The sequence below is a fragment of the Mesoplodon mirus genome (assembly GCF_964341445.2).
Source record: "Mesoplodon mirus genome assembly, chromosome: 7".
Classification (NCBI taxonomy): domain Eukaryota; kingdom Metazoa; phylum Chordata; class Mammalia; order Artiodactyla; family Ziphiidae; genus Mesoplodon; species Mesoplodon mirus.
The window spans coordinates 12,148,090-12,166,762 of NC_138983.1; the positions used below are offsets into that span (position 1 = coordinate 12,148,090).

The 18,673-nt window shown below is 54.2% G+C and overlaps 2 protein-coding genes across 5 annotated transcripts; one reads left to right on the forward strand and one right to left on the reverse strand.

Annotated features, from left to right (window-relative positions):
• Positions 1–209: 209 nt before the first annotated feature.
• Positions 210–18,200, reverse strand: CLP1 (cleavage factor polyribonucleotide kinase subunit 1). Of its 4 annotated transcripts, none has more exons than XM_082628819.1 (3): positions 18,132–18,200; positions 1,961–2,588; positions 210–1,331 (listed from the first exon to the last, which is right to left on the reverse strand). In XM_082628819.1, the coding sequence occupies exons 2-3, from the start codon at positions 2,564–2,566 to the stop codon at positions 660–662; spliced, it is 1,278 nt and encodes a 425-aa protein (XP_082484945.1). In that variant the 5' UTR covers positions 2,567–2,588; positions 18,132–18,200; the 3' UTR covers positions 210–659. The 4 variants fall into 4 exon arrangements, with proteins under 4 accessions (XP_082484945.1, XP_082484944.1, XP_082484942.1 ...); XM_082628818.1 differs by lacking the exon at positions 18,132–18,200 and adding an exon at positions 3,079–3,425; XM_082628816.1 differs by lacking the exon at positions 18,132–18,200 and adding an exon at positions 2,663–3,425.
• Positions 7,250–12,089, forward strand: YPEL4 (yippee like 4). The gene is made up of 5 exons (XM_082628737.1): positions 7,250–7,472; positions 9,872–10,196; positions 10,383–10,426; positions 10,787–10,895; positions 11,125–12,089. Exons 2-5 carry the CDS (start codon positions 10,056–10,058, stop codon positions 11,212–11,214), a joined length of 384 nt encoding a protein of 127 aa, XP_082484863.1. The 5' UTR covers positions 7,250–7,472; positions 9,872–10,055; the 3' UTR covers positions 11,215–12,089.
• Positions 18,201–18,673: the final 473 nt, after the last annotated feature.

The following is an 18,673-nucleotide window of genomic DNA, read 5'->3' on the forward strand; positions in this document are numbered from 1 at the left end:
ACATTTTGACTGATGGTCTGGTTCCAATTAAACAACAGATTTAGCATCTATTTACCTAAGTGCAAAGGAACGGGGACTCATCATAAAAAATTCACCTGCTTAGCTCACAGGTGGGCTCTTGGCTTTCTTCTCCTCTAGGCATTCAGCAATAAGTCATTACAATAATGTTTCTATAATGCTTAGGGGAAAAACAAAAATTTTAAAAATTACACCAACTTCTGTGATATGGCAAAAATGTTTATTAAAATAGTTTTTTTTTTCCCAAGTATGAACTTTATTGGAAGGAGTCCTTTGAATTCACTCTCTCATCCTGGACAGACAAGGTAACAAAGTACTATATACAGAATATAAAGCAGTAATAAATTAGCCCACATAGTAGCAGAGTGAAAACAATGGGACTTCTCTGGAACTCAGATCATTCAAAGTAGCAACTCAGGTGATCTAAGAAACCAATTATGTTCTCATGGTTTTCCTTCTGGTTCAAGATCAGAAGAGTTAGGTTACCACCACCTGTTTTAAGAGGTAGAATATACGCTTTCGAGTAGTCCACCATTTACTGGTCAGCCTGGCCTCAAGAGATTCTCATACCTCAGCCCCTCTGCCTTAGGTGATGGCCAGAAGATCTCTATGCCCCAGGCAGCAAGGCTTCCTGCTCATCTCTACTTAAGATCCATGAACCGGATATCCATGATGAGAAGGAAGTTCTTAGGCAGTGGGCGGGGGGCTGGGGAGAGAACAGTAAACACCTGATGCTCTAGGTCCACGCTGGTCACCACGATGAAGCCGGCCACACTGGTCTCAGAAAGGTTCTCCTCTGTGCCCTCAGCAGAGCTGACACTCAGGAGGTGGTGCACCATATCTCGGCCAGGGGTGACGGGTACTAGCTTGAGCTGATTGTCCTCCTGAGACATGCCCAAAGGCAGACAGGAGTCTGGGATGGTGGGTGCCCCAACTTTGTAGATTTTCACATCTGAAAATTTGACATTGAAGGCGTGGGGATAGAAACAGCCCCGGAATCCATAGAAATACTCACGGATACGCTCATCCCTACATTCCCGCCGGAAGTCCTTGGAGCGCTCAACCACACCCCCGGATTTAGGGAGCAGCACAGTGCGTACGAAGTGAGGTAGGTCCCGTTTCAGTTCATTGTACAGTCGTTCTTGATCCAGAACCACAACTACATCCACCTCAAAGGCGGAGGCTGCATGCACCAGTGCCTGGTAACCAGAGCCCTTGACCCAGCCACAGGTGTTAATGACACAGCCACTCACAGAGGCCCTTCGGTTCACTTCACACCTTTGGTTGAACACATCTGCTAAACGAGATGTAATCTGCAGAAGAAAGGACAGAGGTGAGGGGGAAAAAACCCCACAAAAACAAACCAACCCACAGCTCTCTTACCCTTCTTTAGAATAAGTGGAATTAGATATAAAAAAAAATGGACACTCTTAATGGCTGTGGTTGTGACCCCATAACGTGGATTTAATTTTTATTTTATGTTGCTTCTTCTGTCTCTTGTGTTTCATGTCCTAAGTAGAAATTTAGTAAATCACTTAAAAATAGGCCCATAGAAACGTTTACCAATCTGAGGTTGACTTACTTTTGAAACTGTCTTTTTCAAAATCATGTGACAATAACACCAGCTGAGAGGGAGCAAAGAATTTTTGTTGTTGTTATTGTTACGCGGGCCTCTCACTGTTGTGGCCTCTCCCCTTGCGGAGCACAGGCTCCGGACGCGCAGGCTCAGCGGCCATGGCTCACGGGCCCAGCCGCTCCGCGGCATGTGGGATCTTCCCAGACCGGGGCACGAACCCGTGTCCCCTGCATCGGCAGGCAGACTCTCAACCACTGCGCCACCAGGGAAGCCCGGGAGCAAAGAATTTTAACTGGCAAACTTCTCCACAGCTTCCAACCCTGACAGCAGCCCTCCCCTCCACCCCACCTTGGCCCTGGCTCTGACCTTATTATAAAGCTTGATATTGGTGCCAGGGGTGGTGGAGCCAAAATGATACACCAGAGGGGCCTGGATAGAGAATCCCTCTTCAACATCTGCTGGCCGCTCAATGTAGAGGGCCCCCATGGTACCAGGGATGGACACAGAGCCCTGGCCCACATCCAACTCCACGTAAGTGGGCCGGCGGCCCAAACGCACTGCGTAGTTGAGCAGCAGACGGCACACTGTGGACTTGCCCACATCAGTGGGGCCCACTACCATCACCCGGGGCCCTCGCTCTTCTTCCTTCTCCGCCTGCCTCCGCATCTGCTCCAAAGCTGTATGAGTGTTGAGATAAAGCAACATAGGGGTGTCCTTGGAGACATAAGCCACCTCGGTGCGGCCACTGAGCTGTAGAGAACAGCCATGCCAGGTGAAAACAGCCACCTTGGCACCAGCATCAAAGGTGAATTTCTTGTTTCGGGTCAGCTCTGTGCCAAAGATTTCTGCCATGCCAGCGAGCAGCTCCAACTGAACTGACTGAGATGCCTCCACCTCAAAGCGAAGTTCTGTTTCTCGCTCTAGTTCAAATTTAGTAGTTGGCTTCTTGTCATCATTGGCCTCCTCTCCCATCTTTTCTGTGTGGCTGCTGTGCCTAGAACACAAATATCAGATCTAAACATAAGTCAGGACTCACTTCAAAATCCTCCAGTGGACGTTTCTCCTTACCTTGCTTCATACTTCTTCTTACCTCTGATCACCATCTGTCTCACTATATATTTGTCTACCCTCACTAGAACGTACGGGGCGGGGTATTTTTGTTTGCTGCTGTAACTCTAGTACCTAGAATACGGCTTGACAACCCAAAGGCACCTCTATAAAAACACCCAGTGAATACATGACTCGGAGTAAGAAGAAAACGGTATCTACAGATTGAAAGACTTGATTACATCACCTTCATCGCCCTACTGGGATACTCCAGACTTAAAAAGGCAACCTAACCCTCTTAGTCAACAAGAAAGGGAGCCAGCAATCCGGATGCAAAGCAGAGAATACCGGGTTCGGACTCAAAACAGCAATAAGAAAACAGCTCAGCAACCACTGGTAGTGTCTTTAGACAAATAAATCACTTAACTTCTCTGTACCTTTTCCTCAGTTGTCAACTGGAGGAACTTACACTTCCTCACACAAAGTGTTGTTCTGGGGATTAACAGCGATTGCTGGAATGGGGAAAAAAATCACTACATAAACTAGAAAACGCCGAGGAACAGCGAAGAACCATCTCCGATCCCGGATCGCAGCTCTAGGTCCAGCATTTGTCCCAGCCTCCCCAGGCACCGAAATCTGCCCAGGCTCCAAGGAAGCGACGGTTGCGTTCCTGAGCTTATTACCTTACCTGTACAGCCACGAGCCCAAACTTGGAAACCAAAAAGCCCTCACTAACTAAGACCTAAACCAAACAGCTAGCCACGCTCGCCTAGACCCACACCGGAAACTCAGGCGTTTCCGCACTTGCGCAGTGGAGAAGCCGCGGCCACGCGCTACCCCCTGGGATATGTAGTTGTGCCAGAAGGGCCGCGAGCGATCGAGCTCGCGCAGCCGCTCGGCTTTCTGGGACTTGTAGTTAATGGATTGTTTTTGATCGTGACGTCAAAGGTGGGCGGACGGCGGCCGTCATTGTTCGCGAAGCCCGGGGGCGGGCGGAGTAGGAAGAGTGGCGGTTACGCCCCCGCGCGGGGCGGGGACCAGCAGAGGGGGCCAACGGTCGCTGAGACGCGGAGGTTGGGGCCTCTCGCCACAGTAGTCCCGCTCACCTGCCGTCCGGGAAGGGGTAGGGCGGCGGGATGCGAAGGGGACTCACTAGTCTAGGTCCCACGATCGCCTGGAAACCGGGAAATTAGCAGAACCCCATTTGGATACGAGGAAACCAAGGGGTAGGGAACGTGGAGGAAAACAGCTTATCAGAGACTAACCTGGACTGTCATCCCCAACCCGACACAATGTTTGCCCCCTAGAGAGCATTAAAAAAATTTTTTTAAATAAACGAATAGAAGTCCAAGAATTTCTTCCAGTTACTCTGCAAGTCAATCATTACCCAACAACCTCTCTCCTATTGAGCGGGGAGTTTTGTTGGGGACTCTGTTTCCCGCCCTAAATCCCTGACAGTTATACAAGGCCAGTCATTTAACCCCACAAGCAACAGGCTGGGCCACGTCTTTACGCTTCTGATGCGTTTGGACTTTGGAATTTTGTATTCTTTGCTATGTATGCTACTTGCTTGCTGTGTGACTTTGGGCAAATCACAGACTTAAACTCTCTGAGACCCAGTTTTTTGACTGTGAACTAGCGATAACAGTACCCAACCTCTTCAAGTCGTTTTGAAGACTGCATAGGATGATGTATGTAAAGTACTAAGCCCAATGCCTGTAACACAGAAAGCATCTGATGTTAGCTCTTAAGTTATTGTAAGTTGAGGAGGGGAAGCTATAACGATGCCATCTATTTGTAGTTTACATTTTTCAAAGCCCTTTCAGGTATCCTCTTTCACAGCCACCTGTAAAGTCAGCTTTATTATCTTCAATTTCAGGTGAGGTAGGAGACTAAGGTAGGTGAAGCGTCTTGCCCAAGCTAGTACTCAAACCCAAGATTTTGGAGTTTGAGTGCCGTTATAATAATAGCAAATGCATAGTGCCAGATGCCACACAGTGTTCTATGGGCATTACAGGTATAAATCCATCTAATCCTCACAAGAATCCTGTGAAGTACACACTGTAATTGTCATCCCTGCTTTAGAGATGAGTACTTTTTTCAGTCCAGCTCACAGGGTTAATCTGAGTAGAAAAGCCTGGTAAGATTTTCTGGGTTGCCTTTTTCCGGCTGGCCCCATTTTACCATTCCCTTCCTAAGAGTGCCTTCCTCACTTCTCACTTCTTTTAATTATTTAATTATTTTGGCTGCACCGGGTCTCAGTTGCAGCACGCGGGATCTTCGTTGCGACATGCGGGCTCTTAGCTGGGGCACGCGTGCAGTATCTAGTTCCCCGACCATGGACCAAACCAAGGCCCCCCCTGCACTGGGAGCACAGAGCCCTACCCACTGGACCACCAGGGAAGTCCCTCACTTCTCACTTCTCACAGTATTTTTTCTTTGGCGATTTGCTTTAATTATTTAATTCATTCACCACGCCTCTATTAGTTCTCCAGGGAACTACCAGGTATCCCCTAATCTTTCACCATTCTTCAAAAATTCAATTCTAGTCTTCCAAATTTGCAAAATTCTCTCCCTTAGTGAGCTCATCCTCTCCTGTTTCCATGCAGTCTATCTCCCAGATTCGTTTCTTTGCCTCTCCCTTGAGGCAATTTCTCCCAGTTATCTGAAGGTCATCTTAATTTGGGTATTGTATAGCCATCTCAAGCTGACTTTAGGGAGAAGAAACCCCTCCCCCTCCTTTGGACTGCTCTCCATTTTGCTTCTTAAACACAGAAAGAGTCAGGGCAGAACACTGAAAGCATCTGTGCTTCCCTACACTCTCCTTCCTCACTTTCAATCTTTCACCAAGCACTCCTGTCATCTCCACCCCACCCCCAAATAATACTGTCCTCACGTGTCTTGTTCATTCTCCTTTCCAGCTAAATCCTTGATAATTTTCTTCCTGAGTTCATTTAAATTAAGTGGCATCCTTTTTTGCTTCCACACTTGCAAACCTTGCCCTAAAAAACTACTCACCTTCCTTTTCCCACTTCCCACTGTTTTCCTCAACAAATGCCTCCTCCACTTACATTTCCCTTCTCATCTGTTGCCCAGGCAAGAATATTTCCCTCTTTCTTTACTCAGTTCTACCTCTCAATTCCAAACCTCTGGTAACATCACTCAAGATACCCACACTGTGTTTTCAGAATTTACCTTAAACCCCAGAATCTTCCCTTATTAAATATTCAGAATTCTTTTCACTTTTTCAGACCCAGCTAGCACTGCCTCCCATTAACCTTATTTCCCTTCCTTAACTTTTCCCCCTCCTTGCTTGTAAAAAATACTTCGTTTTCTGAATGTTAGCCTTGGTTAGAAATCGGAGTTTTTCTCTTAGAGGGTTATGTTCTGTGTCCACCTACTTTAGCAGCTTGCAACACTCCATGATAAATATTCTGGGTCAACTGAAGTATAACTGGAAACCAATAGAAAAATAGCAAGAAAGATGTTAAATTCTTCATCAGACATAAATTTGGCATGTGTCTCTTGAGCTATCAGAATTTAATAGTAAATCTGCTCTGGGTTTAGGGGTACTAAGTTGAGAACACTGTTTTGAAATGACAGTAACTAGGGTTTACTAAGTGCCTATCACGTGCCAGGCATTTTTTAGGTGTTTACATGTTGTCTCACTTTACTTCACGTCTCCATGGGGTAAACATTATTAGCTTCATTTAGCAGAAGAGCAAATCAGGGGCACGAAGTTTATCAGTAACTCACCCAGTGGTGTCTGGGAAGTGTATTGGCAGAGCCAGGATTCCAACTCAGGTCTCTCTGAGACCAAAGCCAGACACTTGGACAACATCTGAAGATGCAACTCAACGGCTGTTTTGTGAGCATCTTCTGTATGCAAAGTTCTGCGCTAGGCATCGCAGTCCTGGGATGCAGAGAGGAGTTTCCCAGAGGACCTGCCTCGGAAAGTTTATAGCCCAGTAGAGAATCTTATGTAACGTGGGTGTCTCCGTTTACGAAGCCCAAGTAATTTGGAGGTAGGTGATAAGAGGTTCCTGCATGTGAGATGTCATATTTGGTCTATGACTCCTTCGGGGGTATTCAGCTGGAGGCTTTGAGGCATGGAAGTGGCTGGTACAAGCTTGGGGGCACTCTATGCCATATGTGACAATTACTGTGTCTTTCTTTTCCCTGCGTCAAGGCTGGTACCAGAGCTGAAATGGGAAATGTATCATCTTGAAGGTGTGTGCACGCTCCTGACTCTGCACCCGTCTCTCGCTGTCACCCGCCTAGCCACCACCCTTCCTCCAGTCCTGCCACCCGTACTGTACGCCATCCTTGCCCAGCCCTGTCCTTCCCCCAGGTTCTTGCTGTCTCCTTGGCCACACTGCCTTCCTCCTCAGCAGCCAGCCTCTCCTCTTGCACCCGCCCCTCCCGTCCCGCCCCTCTGCTCCCATCCCTCTGCATCACTCCCCCAGCCCCGTCCCTCAATGCCTGCGCGCTCCCTTCCTCCCAACCCTCCTCCTGTGTCTCCCAGCCCTGCTCTGACGTGGGAGGTGAGGGGGGTGGGGGGATGGATGACTCACAGTGTTATGATGCAGCTCCACAACATACAGCTACATTCACCCACAGCCCGAGGTACAGACGAGAGACAACCTCTGGCCCCCTAGCAGCTGGCCAGCTTTGCAGCCCCAGTCTTGAGCCCCTAACTACCCTCCCCCCGCCCCCATCCCCTTCCCCATTGAAGGAGCGGAAGGAGAAGAGAGAAGAGTGAGCAGAGAGATTGAGAGAGAGAGAGAGAGAGAGAGAGAGATAGACGGAGATCTCTGGAGCAGACCTCAAGGTGAGGGGGCAGCCCTTCTCCAAATGAATCTTTTTCCCTTTGCAAATTTCCTCCTGCTGCTGCGTGCCGCTTTCTCCCCTTTGCAAAAGCATTATTCATCCACCCTTTGTCCTCCCTTCCCCCTCCCCGCTGCCTCCGCTCCTCTCTCAGCTCCTTCATCCCTCTCCAAGCTCTGACGGTTCCCGCACTTATTTCCCAGCAACTCTGGCTGCAGCATCAGGCATCACTGTTTATTGTTTTGCTGCTGGTGCAGACCCCCAAAGCCCGCCCTGGGAGCCGGCTGCGCTGCTAATTATTCGGACCCTACCCTACTAAGGAATGCCAGCCCGGAGGGGGCCGCAGCCTCGGAGCAGATGAGAAAATCCTTTGTGAGCAGGTGTCCCCCTCCCTTTTTGTTCCCCTACGAGGCACGGGATTCGCACCTGTTTCCTGGAGCCTCCGCCTCGGCGCCTCTGCCGTCAGCGCCGCTTGCTCGGCATCCCCCTCCCCCAGCCCTCCCTCTCCCCCGCCTCCCACGGTCCAGCCCCATCTCACTTGGGAGAGCATCCTCTCCCCAGCACTCAGCTTGCCTTTGTTTTTTTCCCAGTCATTTGCTCAACTTGCTTCTCTCGGTAATCTGAGATGGGGAAAGAAGTGACCCCTCCTCCCCTCCTCCCCTTCCCGTGAGTGACTCTCTGGCCTTCTGTGCAGCCTCTCCTGAGCTAGATGGGGAAGCAGGGGAGAGAGAGGGAGGGAGGCGTGCTGGAGGCTGGGGAAGGAGTCTGAGAGCTAGGACCCGGCCCCCTCCCCAGGCCCCTCGAAGGTGTGCTAGTTGGAGCGCGTCAGAGGGGAACCTGCAGGCAAAGTTGAAGGCAGACCTGCGAAGTGGAGGCTAAAGAGTTGGGCTGGTGAGGAGGGCCCGTCTCCTGCAGCCAGAGCCCAATGTCACCCTCAACACAGCCCAAGGTGTCTTCCTGGGCCCCCGCAGGGGGAGAAGACCTGAATCTGAAGATGGTCTCTGCCAGGGGGTTTTTGTAGACAGAGTGCCTGGCGGCCCCAGGAAGCACTGAAGCAGCAGGGGTGCTGGTGGCCACCGCAGAGGACAGGATGAGAGCCCGTCGCCCTGGCTTGCTCAGTCACACTGCCTCGGCTCTGCCTAGTGGCCTAGCATTGCCAGAGCACCCAGCTGGCATCTCGGAACCAGACTTGGGCTAAACCGTCCACCATGGGCCTGAAGGCCCCATGAAGGAGGGAGAAGACAGCAGCTCACTTGCTTATCAGAACCAACACGGGACACCTCCCTCGTTATCCAGCACCCTCAGCCATTCTGGGGCTGGAGTCTGGGCATCTTCCTCAAAATTCTTAATCAGGACCCAGCAATTATTTTATCTCATGTCACCCACAGAGTCACTGCTGTTTGTCCTGCCGTTGGGAGAAGGTGAAGAGAAACATCCTCTGCCTTGGGCCCCAAAGCACGGGTTTTGAAAATAAGAGCCTCCACTTTTGCTGTCCATCTTAGATGCTGCTCCACCCTACAGACACAGCCCAGGAGCGCTGGCCTCCCCAACACAGTCCCCATTGCCCATCGGTTCCAGCTGTCAGATGCGCCCGAAGGAAAGAGAGTTTCTCTCCTAGGCTGGGTGCCCAAGTCCTTAACTGAGGGCTAAGGCAGCAATTACAGAGAGCAGGAAAGAGAGACCGAGGGCCTCAGAGGCTGAGAAGACAAGCCCAGTGTTGCTTCTGGGCCAGAATGAGTGGACCAAGGTGCAAGACTGGGCAGCAGCCACGTCTGAGGTCTTTGGTACCGGATGAGACATCCATCAAGTTCTAGTTCCCAGAATGCAGGACTCCAGCCCCAGAAGAGGGCTGGAGCAGAGTGTGTGTACCTGCCTGCCTGCTCTCCTTCCCTTTCTCATCACGCCCCTCCCTCCCACACAAAATGTGTGATGGACCAATTATATTGCAAACGGAGGCCATGAGAAAGAAGAACTGCCAGGCACCCCCAACTTTTTAAAGGCTTTGAGCTCCACAGAGACACAGAGCCTACCAGTGCATGTGGGACGCAGATCCTCACAAAAGAACTGAAAACCAAGGAAAGAGCACTTGCAAATGACGTTGCTCCCATGGCAGCGCCGGTGCCGGCGGGCTGCTCTCGGCGGAAAATGGTGGAGGCTGCTCCCGCCCCAGGAGGGAGAGACACCACCTCCTGGGCTAGAGGCCTGGATCCGCTGCCAGGCTCGCCAGAGCAGACTGTCATCCAGGGGACAGGGAGACACAGTGCGACTGGACGCTGAGGAGGGTTGCCGGTGATGCGGGGGGAAGTAGGGGTGGAGGTGAGCGGAGCCCCATCTTCTCCATCCCCGCAGGAGGGGCTCCTCACGCGGTCTCGGCTCTCCTGATGCACCTTCCCCTCTTCCCAGGTGACTTCCATTTCTATCTGGTTCACGTCTGGGGGGGCCCTGGCCGGGCAGCCCCCCCACATCTCTCCTGCCCTGAAACACGGCTCTAGCCAACCTGCTCCGCTGCTTCACCTGCGACCGTCTGTGTGGGAGCTGCACGGCACCAGCCCCTCCTGCCCGCCAGGGCATCGTCCTCCAGCCCGTCATGCCCAGCTGCGACCCTGGCCCGGCCCCTGCCTGCCTCCCCACCAAGACTTTCCGCAGCTACCTGCCCCGCTGCCACCGCACCTACAGCTGCGTCCACTGCCGTGCACACCTGGCCAAACACGATGAGCTCATTTCCAAGGTACGCCAAGTGGGGGGCCTGCCACTCCCCTCCGCTCTGCCCCCAAGGTAGCCCAAACATCACCTAGGGGTGAGGCAATGAAGCCCAGCCTCCCTCCTCCGCGTCCCCGGGGGACTCAGTGCAAGGGTAACCCTGGGGTCAAGGGATACCCAGTAGTCACTGTCTGTCTGTCCTATGTCTCCACAGTCCTTCCAAGGGAGCCACGGCCGAGCCTACCTGTTTAACTCCGTGTGAGTCTACCTCTCTCCTTGTGCTTGTGTGCTTGTGTTGTGAATAATTTTCCTCTGGGAGAAACAGGGTGAGCCATCTGAAGGTGGCTTCGCACCTGCCGCCTTTGCCTCTCCTTTTGCGAAGCGGTTCAGGAACTCGGTCTACAGTTCTTCTGCGGGGGGATTCTGGGCAGCTCTGCAATCCCAGCACCGGAAGGAAAAGGCCTAGGCACTAGCCAGAAAAGGGTGGATTGCTGAAGGCAGGGGCTTCCATTTGGAGGGTTAAGCTCTCTCCAGATGGAAGGTCCTTTGGGCTGTTCGGGGTCTAGACTGACAGAGCGACCCCACCGGGTCCTGGGTCCTTCCTGTTTCCTGAGACAGGGTCAACGTGGGCTGCGGGCCAGCTGAGCAGCGCCTCCTGCTCACGGGGCTCCACTCGGTAGCTGATATCTTCTGTGAGAGCTGCAAAACCACCCTCGGCTGGAAATATGTAAGTACCGGCGGGGAGAGGGCCACCCTCTGAAGGGGGGTCTCCATGGCCCTCCAAGCCCCAGTGCCCACATGTTAGGTCTTTGCATGATCCAGAGGGGAGAGGGAGCTAGTAGTGGGTTGGACTGGGTGGGGGTTAGCGGGGTTGGGGTCAGGGGTAACACAGGTGGCTGCAGGAGTGCCTGGGAGGGAACCGCTCTGTCCTGCGTTCACGGCGTCCCCTCCATCAGGAACAAGCTTTTGAGACAAGCCAGAAGTACAAGGAAGGGAAGTACATCATTGAAATGTCACACATGGTGAAGGACAACGGCTGGGACTGAGGGGCTCTGGCAGGCTGTGCCCTTCCTCCGCATGCCCCACTCTCCCCACCCGTCCCCTGGCCCTGCCAAGCGTCCATACCAGCATGAGTACTGCCCCACCCCTGGGGGAAACCCGGCTCCTGCCAACCCCTCCCCCGCCTCCACCTCATCACTCCCAGGCCCCTTTGGCACGGGGCTCTGGGGTACCCCAGGGGTGTTGAAGGCTCAGGAGTGGGCAGCAGCCAGGGAGACAGACTGGGGGAAAGGGCTGGCTGTGGGGCCTTCTAGCCCCAAGGTCCTGAACATTGAGGGGATGGCGGGGCGTAGACTCAGGCAGAGAGGACCACGGGAAGAATCGGTGTTTGCTCCACCTCTGTGAATGAACAGAGGACCAACCTTGAGTCATGGGACTGGTAGATCCTAGGCCACAGAATAGCAGGTGGGAAAAGGCTCGAGATGGAGTGAAATTTTGGCCTCAGACACCGGGAGATACCAGAGTCTCTAAGGGTGAAGTTTCCCACCCCCGTTTGTAGAAGCAAGGATTCGTTGGGGGTGGAAATCCCAAATCCCAGGCCCTGGGTAATAATAAAAGAATCACAGGGGTTTCCATTTCACTCCACTTGTTTATCTTGGCACTAAAGAGGCACTTTCAAGTATCTGACCCTTGCGTGGGGTAGGGAGAGTTGCCCTGGAACAGCCTCACCCCCAGCTGGCAGATTCCAGAGCAAGCAGGCTTTGTGGGCGTTCTCCGAGGCCCAGCCACTGCTCCCTGGCACCCAGGCCCTTGGCGGGGAAGGCGGGAAATCAGTGCTACGGGGCCAGGCTTCCTCGTGGCTGCCACCAGCGAACGAAACTTTTGTATGATACATAAAGTGTTTGGGTCTATTTTTAATAAAAAGGGGAAAGCAACTGTGAGGCATTCGGTCCTCTGACTTTTCTTCCTCATGCAAGTACCATACCGGTCACATACACCCCCATCCCACGCCTGTCCCTTCACACCACTAGGGGGCAACAGTTGCTTCGTCAATGGCAAGATACCAGAGGATGGAGATTCAGGTGAGGTTTTGCTTATTAAGAGATGGCTTTTGTGAGTGGTATTCCAGCTGGAGCATCCAAAACAGCTCCTGTCTTTTGGAGCCCTTGACATTGAATCTGCTTTTGCCTGGTTTGGGCACCTGGAAGAGGTTTATTCCAGGACAAGGGTTTTCTTGGGTCCCATTGCCTTTCAGCCTGGTTCTGGAATATTTTGGTCAGCTCATGGCCACACTTAAAGCTAAAAGGAAAATCGATCAGCCAAGGTGCTGCCTTGGCAGCTGATACAAAGTGGAACAAAATAGCTCAAAACTGCAGCATCAATGCAACCGTGTGACGCAAGTGCAGTTTTTGGCAGTGATGTGAAACCTTTTTTTTGTGAGGTCACCGTCAGCTGCAGGGAGGTTTGGACGCATCATGAAAATCATTGTTTTTGTAAGCTAGCTTGTTATTTACAGATTCATTTATTGATACTGCAACTATTTGTAAGAGCACCTCTTACTTGCCAGGCCTTGTTCAGCACTGGGGATGCAGTGGAGAACAAGGCAGCCACGGCCTGACTTCATGGAGCTTTCGGTCTAGCGCGAGGACAAACAAGAACCAGGCAATTCCAGTAGGTGACAAGGGCTCTGAGCAGGGATGGAGGAGTAAGCTCGGGAGCTTGTAGGAGAGGCTTAGCCTAGACTTAAGGAGTCAAGGAAGGCTTTGCAGAAGTGATGACTATGATGGCACTTGAAGGATGAGAAGATGGGTGGGCAGGGCTTCCCTGGTGGCGCAGTGGTTAAGAATCCGCCTGCCAAGGCAAGCAGACACGGGTTCAAGCCCTGGTGCAGGAAGATCCCACATGCCACGGAGCAACTAAGCCCGTGCGCCACAACTACTGAGCCCGTGTGCCACAACCACTGAAGCCCGTGCACCTAGAGCCCATGCTCCACAAGAGAAGCCCACGCACCGCAGCGAAGAGTAGTCCCTGCTCGCCGCGACTAGAGACAGCCTGCGCGCAGGCAGGAAGACCCAACGCAGCCAAAAATAAATAAATAAATTTATAGTAAAAAAAAAAAAAGTTACGTGGGCAGAGAGGAAGACTGGGGGGGAGGGGGCTATTTCTGGCCGAGAGAACTGTGTGTTAAGTGGCTCAAGTTTAGATGAAATAAAAGTTTCCAAAGCTGGAGCACAGATGCAAGTGGGTGAGATGAGATAGCAGAGGAAAGATAGGCAAAGGCCATAATACACTTAGGAATTTCATCTCAAGGGCAATGAGGAAACACTGAAATTTTCTTGTTTCTTAATATGTGGAGTCCCATCACCAAATGGCTGTTTTGTGCCCAGAGAAGAGGCTCAAATAGAAATGTTAAGAATGAAAAAAAAGGAACATGAAGCTAACTGTACCGTCTCAAATACTGCTGTCAGCGTCAGGATGGAGGGCTGTCTGGGCAGAAGGGAGGAAGAGACCTGGAAGACACAGGTGCTAGAAGGCGGCAAATCAAGCCGTGAAGGAATGATGTCCAGCACCCCATCTGAGAAGCCTGATGGGGGTCTGTCCCGTCATTCACTTCCCACATGCCTGGTGATGCCTAAAGCCTTCTCTCAGGTTCCAGCAAGCGACCCAGAAACCCTGTCCGTCTCAGTCCCACTTCCTGCACCGAAGTTCAGGAAGGCCTGTCCTTGAAAATCTCTGACTTTGACTATCAGACACAAACCAGCCACCTTCTTAAAGCTCCCCAAATCTGCCTCTCTCTCAATTTACTTACTAAGCCAACTAGACACTGTGGGAAACAGGGAAGTAACTGGCAGTCATTGCCCTCAAGTTCTTTGTAGTCTTTCCTGGAAGAACCATTCTGCGAGTTGGGTTCAAGGGATCCTGTTTAATCTTCAAGATCAGGCCATGGGCAGTGCTGTCCGAATCTTGGATGCCCAGACAGTTGTGTCCTGGAGAAGCACCACTGTCAAATACCCTGTGACTAAGAAGGGTCATGCTGGGAACTGCAGGTGGAGATGAGGTCGCCTTTTTCTGCCCAAGAGCCAGGGAAGGAGCTGCAGGTGTGGAATGCCAGGGGCACACGAGTTCCTGTCCCCAGGGAGCAGTCCTTTCAGGTTAGCCCTTTTTCCTTTCCTGGGCATCCCCTTTTTCTCATGGAGGTCTGTTCTGGTCCTAACAGTGATTCTCCCAATCTTATCCACCCACCCTCCAATCCCAAACTGAGTCTGGGAACTCGTTCTAAGCCAACAAGCCACTACTTGTTATCTTTAACAGGCTTGAACCTTTGGAAGATACACTCATACAACCAGCAGGTGGCATCAAAACCCTCTACCCCTCAGCTCCGGCAATCTCTCAGTTGAGAATCTACCCAACCCTCTCCAAAGAGACTGGTGAGCTGTCAGACTTAGGACAAGATTAGATCTAGGCTGTGCAATTTAAGAGCTGTCAAACTTTTGGCAGCTCCGCTTAAACCTTTCAGACCCTCGGTCTTTTCATCTGTAAAATGGGGGTGCGACTTGCCGAAGTCATTAGAGGTCCAGCGTAACGTAGTTAGTGTGTGGACTGCACGTGGAAGCGCTTCCAGACACGTGCGCTGTTAGGAGGACGACTCACAGAGAGGATTCTGGGTGAGGAAGCCTCAACGCTGAGGAGGCGCAGCTGGCGCTGGGTGGCACTGCGCGGCCAATGCCCTTTTAACATTGCACTGCTTGTGATGGGCAGACAGTAGCGCAATGTGAAAAGAGCTCCGGCCCGCAGCAGCGGCTCGCCGGCCCTGCCGCCCCGGCCCCGCCCCGCCCCGCCCCAGCCCCGCCCCAGCCCCGGGCCGCTCAGCTCTCTCCGCCTCCCTCTCTGCCCCTCTCGTCGTCACCACAGCTTTCCTCCTTCTCTTCCGTTCTCAGCGTCGATCCCCTGTTTTCCCTCCACTCCTCCTCTGGCCTTCCTCCTCACGCCCTTCCTAGCATCGAGACCACCTTTCCCCTGAGGCTTTGGGGCCGGGGGAACAGGGTCCAAGGGGGCAGCTTGGCACTCAAGCTTCACAGGTAATGAGTGGTAGAACCCTCCCCAGATTTGGAGGTGACACGAAGCTGTGTTCACCTGGATTTGTATCTCCGGCAGCTTCCCTCCAGAGAGGAGCTGGCTGACCAGGACCAGAGAACCCTCTCTTCCTCCCTAGGCCAAGGCTCGCTCGCCTTTTTAGTTTAGATAAAGGGAAGTTCTAGGCCTGAAGGGGACAGCCTCAGATGAACCTTCAGGACCAGAGGGATGGTGGAGAAAAGGCACAGGGTCCCCAGGCCGCACAGGAGGGGAGGTGCTTCTGGAGGTAGAAGCTGCGGGTAAAGCCCCGCCTCTGCATCTCCTCTTGGAGGTCATTAGATCCACTTTATGGGTTCAGCATTAAACGAAACGGTGCGGTTGATCCCCTCACCATTAGAGATAGGCTCTCTTTCATTGGCAGTGGGATCAGAATCCGAGTTGTTTCTTGTTTATCCAGGGACTCCAGTTAGGGAGCTTTCAGCTCACCCAGAACTTCCCCATCCTGCCTGGTCTAACGGGCTTAAACCCTGGATAAACAATCCTGACACCAGCCAAAGGTTCAGAGGCAGGCAGAGCTCTAGGGTGGCACATTCCTGGCTAGAGCTGTGGCCCCGGAAGCTCAGCTCCAGTTCTGACCTGGTGAACTGTGTGCAGCCCAGAGGGTCAGGGGCCGTGGGGGTAACTCCCCGGTGCACCGATCAGGGAAGGCCTCCAGGAGATAACCTCCACCTTCCACAGCCGGCCGGAGGAATGGCGGACAGACTCCCCAGTTGGGAGCTCTTCCTCTGGGCTTCCCCTCCGGCCCCCTCCCACCCCCTCAGGAAGCAGGAGAGCCTCTCTCCCGCCTTCCTAGGCAGAGTTTGTTCCTGTAATCTGCAAAACGTTCTAACGGACGGGGACCCAGGCCCCACTAGGGCCAGTCGCCAGGCCTCTGCTCTTGGATTGAGCAAAGCAGTCCCAGCAGGGAACTGGATCATGCCAACAGGGGGCAGAGGGGCAAAGGCAGGACTGCCCAGCAAGTTCCTGGAGGTGAGGGGAAGATTCCTCACCAAGGAGTTCCCAGATCTCTCCCGGGGGCGAGAAGGGAGACGGGGCTGGGACCAAGGTCCCTTCGGCTCTCACACCCAACTCACTGCAGAGCGGGCCCTGCGATTCAGCAGCCAGCAGGGCCCGTCCCCCAGCGTGGGCCCAGGAGCCATCCCCCAGCTCCTTCCAGAGGCGGGTGTGGAGACCGAGGAGGAAATGGGGGAGGGGAAGCCCCGGCTCAAGTTCTCTCCACTCCCCCTCCTCATTGGCCACCATCTTCCGGGCCCTGCTCCCCGGAGCAGCGGGGGATGGGGCCCAGCCTGCGGAAGGGAGAGAAAGGGCAGGTGGAGGGTTAGCTGGAGCGCCAGGGGCAGGGGCTGGCCCCGACTGTCTCCTCCTCCCCCCTCCCCGCAGCCATGGCGACTGGAGGGGGAGGGGCCCGGGAGGGTCCTGAAAGCCCCGTTCCGTGAATGGGCTGAAAGGGGCAGGGGGAGGGGGGGGAGGGGGGTGCACTCGCCCTCAACGCCCAACGGTGCCCCCCCCTCCCCCAGGACACACACACACACCTAGAGGCTGGACCACACACGCGCGCACACACAAACTCCCAGCCACACTCGCTGCACAACTCAGCCCTCACTACACACTTACCCAAACAGCAAGCCCCGGAGTGTGAAGCCACGGCTGCTCCACGGAACACACCCCTCAAAACCCCACAACTCTCAGCCCAAGAACGGGCCTCACACGCACACACAGCCCCTTGGCTCATCCACAACTTCTCAAGATGCACAACTCCCCGCCCGGCTGCAGCCCTTCGGCCACGGCGCTTCCCTCTGCACACACCCGCCAAGTCCCCGGCACGCCCGGCCCCAGACGGCCCGGCCTCAGCCCGGCAGCAGCCGCCCTCCCCTGCGCACCACCGCCCCCCGGGAAAAGGACCGCGAAGCCGCCCCAGCACGACGTGCCCGCTGCTCGCCAGTTACGAGCGCTGCGAAAGGAACAAATGGAAGAGATGCCCACGAGGGGAGGAGGACGAAGAGGGGGAAGGAAGACGAGGGGAAGAGCCCAGACCAGCCCCCTCCCCTCACCGAGAGAAGAAAACCGAAAATCGGTGGCGTTACCCCTCAGGGCGCTCAGATACCTACACAGTGCGCTTCCTTACGTTCCTCTGCCTGCCACCTCCTTCTTCCCGGGCTCTTTCTCTGCCCTTCCCTCCCTCTTGGCTTCCCTCCCTGGTCTCGCACCCCCTCTCTCACGCCCTCTCGCGCCCCGCCGGCTCCTCTCCCGGGCCGGGCTCGGATCCCCGGCGGCCGCCCCTCCGGCCGCCGGCCGGGGCCAAGGTAGGTCCGGGCACCAAGCGGCCGCCGCGCCCTGGCCTCTGCCGATCTCGCTCTTCCCCCCTCGCCCCCTTTCTCCTTCCACACTCCCTGCCGTCCATCTTGAATACTTGGGATTCTTGAATGGAGTGAGCAGGATCCGCTCCCCCAGGCTCCCATTGGCTGTGGGTTAACCCTTTTGAAACGAGATCCTCCCTCTCATTGGCTGCCAGGCTCCCCTCTTCTCCCCCAACCCCCATCCCCTCCGCCTCCCAGCAGCCGGCGAGGTCAGGGCGCTCCCGGGCGCCCCCTCCCCTGGCCTCTCAGCCCCCCGTACCTCCACCCCCGGACGCCGGTCTCCCTGCCCTTAACAGCACACCCGCCACAGGGCTGCAGGTGAGGGCAGATCCGGTTCCCGCCAAATGCGGCCCCAAGGGTGGACTGGCAGAAACCCTGTTCCCAGATGCCCCTCGTGCTGGACCTGGAGACCTTAGAAGATGCAAGAGGTGCAGTTTCCTGCCTGTCTCCCAACCCTCCTTGAGCAGAAGTACCTCTCCAACAGGGAATCCACGCAGCCTTTCAGCTTCACCCAAGGCGATCCGAGAGCGCTCCCAAACCAACCAGCCCCCTGGGCCGGGCAGGAAGAGGGCAGCTCCGGAAAGAATATCTGAGGCTCTTCTGAGAGGCTAATTCCCTGACTGCCGCAGGGCAGGTCTGACCCTACCAGGAATGCGCAGCATCTGGAGCTCTGCTCAGTCACAAACATCCCCTGGGACCAGCCAACGCAGCCGCCTGGCCCTGTGCTGGACCCACTAGGGTCTCTGAGCTGGGAGCCCAGAAGGGCATAGAGGAAGGAGGCAGCAGGGGGTAGGGCAATGAATCAGGCCTGGGAATGGGGTACCTCTGTTCTAGGCCCAGATCTGCCGTAACATGCTTCGCCAGGTCATGTCTCCTCTCTGGGCCTCAGTTTCCTGATTCACAAAAGTCTGATCCAGAACTTCCTATAGAAGTTTCTGTGTGAAGATGGAAATGCTCTGTACTGCATCATCCAGTATGGTAGCCACTAGCCACATGTGGCTACTGAGCATTTGAA